This window comes from Panthera tigris, chromosome D1 (assembly GCF_018350195.1).
Source record: "Panthera tigris isolate Pti1 chromosome D1, P.tigris_Pti1_mat1.1, whole genome shotgun sequence".
Classification (NCBI taxonomy): domain Eukaryota; kingdom Metazoa; phylum Chordata; class Mammalia; order Carnivora; family Felidae; genus Panthera; species Panthera tigris.
The window spans coordinates 66351307-66355944 of NC_056669.1; the positions used below are offsets into that span (position 1 = coordinate 66351307).

The 4638-nt window shown below is 59.1% G+C and overlaps 1 protein-coding gene across 2 annotated transcripts; it reads left to right on the top strand.

The window, feature by feature from the left end:
* Positions 1-1208: 1208 nt before the first annotated feature.
* Positions 1209-3100, top strand: ADM (adrenomedullin). 2 transcript variants are annotated; one of them, XM_042958265.1, is made up of 4 exons: positions 1209-1366; positions 1832-1950; positions 2102-2251; positions 2460-3100. In XM_042958265.1, exons 2-4 carry the CDS (start codon positions 1853-1855, stop codon positions 2776-2778), a joined length of 567 nt encoding a protein of 188 aa, XP_042814199.1. In that variant the 5' UTR covers positions 1209-1366; positions 1832-1852; the 3' UTR covers positions 2779-3100. The 2 variants fall into 2 exon arrangements, with proteins under 2 accessions (XP_042814199.1, XP_042814200.1); XM_042958266.1 differs by having other exon boundaries at positions 2463-3100.
* The last annotated feature ends 1538 nt before the right edge of the window (positions 3101-4638 follow it).

The window sequence follows — 4638 nt, forward strand, 5'->3', positions numbered from 1 at the left end:
TTTGGCCCTCAGAAAAGAAGAAAATGAAGTCAAGAAGAGGTGAGGGAAGAACACAAACGGGTGACAAACGTGCTTGGGGGTGACTCATCATGAACAGGCATAAATCCTTGGGCGGGGGCTAGGATTCTCCTCTCCCCCCTGACGGCATGATGACCCCAGCCTAGAAATATCCATGCCGCGCCCCAGTCTGCGGTGTTTGCTTCCCTGGCCGAGTTAGGACTTTATTGCTCCCTACCTTTGGTGTGACTTTGGTCAAATACCTCCTCTCTCTGAACTTCAATTTTCTCCTTGGGAAATGAGAACAGTAATGTTAACTTAACTCGCTTAACTCAAGGGTGGGTGTCTGGATCAAAGATCAGGATGTGACTGTTTTGTAAACTCTAAAGCGATTAACATAGGTGAAGCATTAGTGTGCTTCCAGGCTGTAAATCCACACGTTTACAATGGGTGAATGAAGTCTCCGAAGGTAGCCAGACAAACTCTCAGGTTGTACCCTTGTAAGGAATAACTGGATTACAAGGGGAAGGAAACGAAACGGTGTCGTCCGTCCTAATTTTAGTTATTCCCATATTTCCAAATAGGCAACTAAATTCTGAAGCTTCAGATAATTCCCCTCCTCCAAATCCCAATTCTCAAATCAGCCTTCCCGAGCCTTGCCCTTATTGCGAAATCTTTCTAGCCCATTCCAGAACCTTGGAGTCTCATCCTCTCGGGGGGTGCTGGCGAGCCCCACTCCTCCAGTCTCTGCTCTGTGTCCTGCCCCTGCGGCTCTGCAGGAGTCTGGGGTCGCGGTCAGGTCAGGCGCCGAGCCGGCAGGGGGCGCGGTCCACTCGAGGCCACCGCTCCCGAGGTCCGGGGTTCGGGCCATACGCGTGGTACCTCCCGCTGACTGCTGCAGTTCCGTGCCAATAGGCCTCACAGTCTGGGTTGCATAGGTCCTGAGTAAGGACCCCAAGAGGTTGTACCGGCCCTACTTCTCCCTGGTTTATGTTCTGAAGATTTAGGCTTGTGGTAGTTCCTGAACCAATCTCTGGAGCTCATCTCTGAGCCCTCTGGGCATGAGGGACCCTCACCGCAATCCCACATCCTCGGGCTGCAATGCGCGCGCCCGAATGCAGAGGCCCGCGCGCGCCCGAGGGAAGAATGGGAGGGCGCGAGGGCAGCCCAAGCCCCGCCCCCTCCGCTCTTATAAAGCTGAGGCACCGGAGCCGGACACTCAGTGGTTTCTTGGTGACACTAGCCGGAACAGCTCGAGCCTTGCCACCTCTGGTTTCTCACCGCGGCTTGGACGGTGGGGTTTTGCCAGTGCCAGAGCGACGTCTCAGACTTTCACCTCCCAGACCTTGGCAGATCACCCCCTCAGCAGGTAGGCGCCACAGGCGGGGCGGGTTAGCGGGGGTGGGGGGGGTGGGAGGGCGGGTAGTGGGGGGAGGGACTTTAGAGTGCTGGAAACTGGGAGTGCTGGGTGAGGGGTACAACCCATTTTGGAAGGTCCTTCGCGGGTTGCGTCCTATATCCTGGGTCCAGCCGTGCACACAGCTGGAACTGCAGAGACCCACTCCCTTCTACTCCGCCAGCCAAATAACGAGAAGTTGGGCAGGGAACCTCTGGGAGCCTGGCGCTAGGTAAAGGCCTCCTCTGAGGGGCCCGTCACCCGCCCGGCGGGTGCAAATGCAGCTGGCGCCTCTCTGCGCCCGGGCGAGATAAGCGTCTGAGCCAGGCAGAGCGCGGGCTGAGCCTGCCCGAGCGGGGGGCCCCCACACGTCCTCCGTGCCCCGCCCGGGCCGTGCTACAGGCGGAGTGCTCACGCTCGGCCCCTCTCTCCTTCCAGGGTTTGCACATCGCCGCCGGCATGAAGCTGGTTCCCGTCGCCCTCATGTACCTGGGCTCCCTGGCCTTCTTGGGCGCGGACACTGCTCGGCTCGACGTGGCGTCAGAGTTCCGAAAGAAGTGAGTCGCAAGCAGCTCCCTCCTCAGTCCTTGTACCTGGGAGACAAGGGAAACTGGCTGTCGGTCCCGAGGGGTTAGAAGTGAACGGGAGCCCGTCTGGACCGGGACCTCGCCTGGACGCACGCGAATCGAGTCTATTTGTGTTTTCTAGATGGAATAAGTGGGCTCTAAGTCGTGGCAAGAGGGAACTTCGGGTGTCCAGCAGCTACCCCACAGGGCTCACTTACGTGAAGGCCGGGCCAACCCAGACTCTCATTCGGCCCCAGGACGTGAAGGTCGCCACTCACAACCCCCAGGCCAGGTAACTATGCCCTGCGCCGAAGCGGGGTGGGCAAGGGGGAACTCTCCTCCACTACCCTGGCCCTGGGGATCTTCAGGGCTGTCTGGCAGTTCAGACCGCGGTAGCAGTTTCCCGTTCCCTCTGGTCCTTGAATGGCTCGGATTCCTGGTGGCTGAGGCCAAAGCCCTGCTTGATGGGGGTCTCATGTTACCTTCCTTCCCTTCCCCAGCAGTCCGGACGCCGCCCGCGTCCGAGTCAAGCGCTACCGCCAGAGCATGAACAACTTCCAGGGCCTGCGGAGCTTCGGCTGCCGCTTCGGAACGTGCACGGTGCAGAAACTGGCGCACCAAATCTACCAGTTCACGGACAAGGACAAGGACGGCGTCGCCCCCAGGAGCAAGATTAGCCCCCAGGGCTACGGCCGCCGGCGCCGGCGCTCCCTGCCCGAGACTGGCCCCAACTGGACTCTGTCCCTGGAGCCACAGGCACGCGCGGTTCCGGCCTCCTCCCGGGTGCATCAGGTGCTCGACACCCTCCTTAAGATTTAGGCGCCTGTGGCAGCAGCGAACAGGCGCGCGTATGCATCCCGCTGGCTTCCCCTGGGGGCTGAGGGTTTCCCAGAACCGAGCTCCTCAGCCGACGGAGACCGGGCTGAGACAGCCCTGCAGAGACCAGGAGTCCGGTAGGCACCGTCCAGCGGCGAGCCCTGGCTCTGCAAGAGCCCCTTCTCCTCGGAGGCACCGTTCCCTTCCTCCCAATCGGGCCCAGGTGCCCCGTGGGGGCAGAAGAATGCGAGGGAGTGTCTGCCAGACTTACGGAGAGGAGAAAAATTGAGATACAGATGCTTGAGACCTCCCCCCCCGCCCCCCCCCCCCCCCCGCTCCACCCAGGCCAGGGGCAGGGGTCTGAGTCCCTGCCGTGCCTACCCACAAACTGATTTCTCACGGGGGACTGTCACCCCACCGGGGCGCAAGCCTCACTATTACTTGAACTTTCCAAAACCTAGCGAGGAAAAGTGCAATGCGTGTTATATATATAGAGGTAACTATCAATATTTAAGTTCGTTGCTGTCAAGATTTTTTTTGTAACTTCAAATATAGAGATATTTTTGTACGTTATATATTGTATTAAGGGCATTTTAAAGCAATTGCATTGCCCCCCTCCCCACTTATTTTAATACGTGAATGTCTGAGCGAGATGGAACATTGCTGCGTGGAATGTGTGAGAGCGTGTGCGTGCAAGACTGATTACCTCTTGTGGAAGAAGGAAGCACCGTGTCTCTGTATATCTATTACATAAAATGGGTGATATGCGAAATAGCAAATCAATAAACTATCTCGATGCTGATTAATTCTCGGCTGACGAGTCTTGGGAGAGACGTTTCCCCTGGTCCTGGCGCGTCCGGGAGCCGCCTAGAGTGGGAAGGTGGCACGGCTGCTCCAGCGCGAGCCGGCCGTGTCCGCGCGCGGGCGGAGCTGTCCCGTGCGCTGCTCTCCTTGTGCTGCGCGCAGAGCGCCTGTCCTGCGAGCGGGTCCGGGCTTCGCGAAGGCTCCTCAAGTCGCAGCCTCGCGTGGCGGCCGGGCCGGGTTGGGTAGGATGAGCCCTAGCGCAGAGGGGAGACTCGACTCTCTGCGTTGCGCAACAGAGTCCCAGATTTTATGGAGTTTCTCGCTGAACCCCGTGCGAAAAAGAAAACGCACCTCGGAGAGTTAGGGTGGTCTCCGAGGTCTTCTAAGTGAGGAGTTGTCCCGGGCTGCCGCGGTGTAAAAGTTAGAAGCTACTCCAGCAAAATGTTCGCACTGCTCCGGGAATCCGGCAGCCACGCCAGTAACCCCAATCTTCTGCCGGCCTGGTGCCCCAGCCAGCCGGCGGGCTCATCAGCGAGGCTGTGGCGCCCCCAGCCGGCAGCCGGGGTACGACCCGAGGGCCGTCAGGCGGTACGTGCGGTTTAATAAGTCCTCCTACGTGGGAGTCAGCACACAGCCCTAATGAGAGAGGAAAGAAAAAAACAGTTTGCAGATGCCAACCAGGGCCGGCCCCCCCCAGACCTGCACGGCGGCTCCCTGTTCTGGGACCGTGACTCAGCGCCCACACGCTGCGCAGCGTGCAGCTGCTGGCCGGAGGCGGGCGGGACGGACGTGCCGCCGGAATCGTGCGCCTCTGACGGCCTGAGACCTTCATTGTTCCGCCTTCTCTTGCCGCTCTCCTCTTCCTTCCTCCTCCCCAAGTTTTTTCATTTTTTTCTCCACTTCTCTCCAGGCTGCCTTTTGCTCCCTCCTTCCTTCCTCCGCCTAGCTTTATCATCTTAGAAGGTTGACCCGCGTTCCGGTGATAGAAGGTGGACACTAAGCCTCAGTGAGTGACTAGAAGGTCAGAGGACCTGGGAACAGGACAGAAGGGGAGGATAA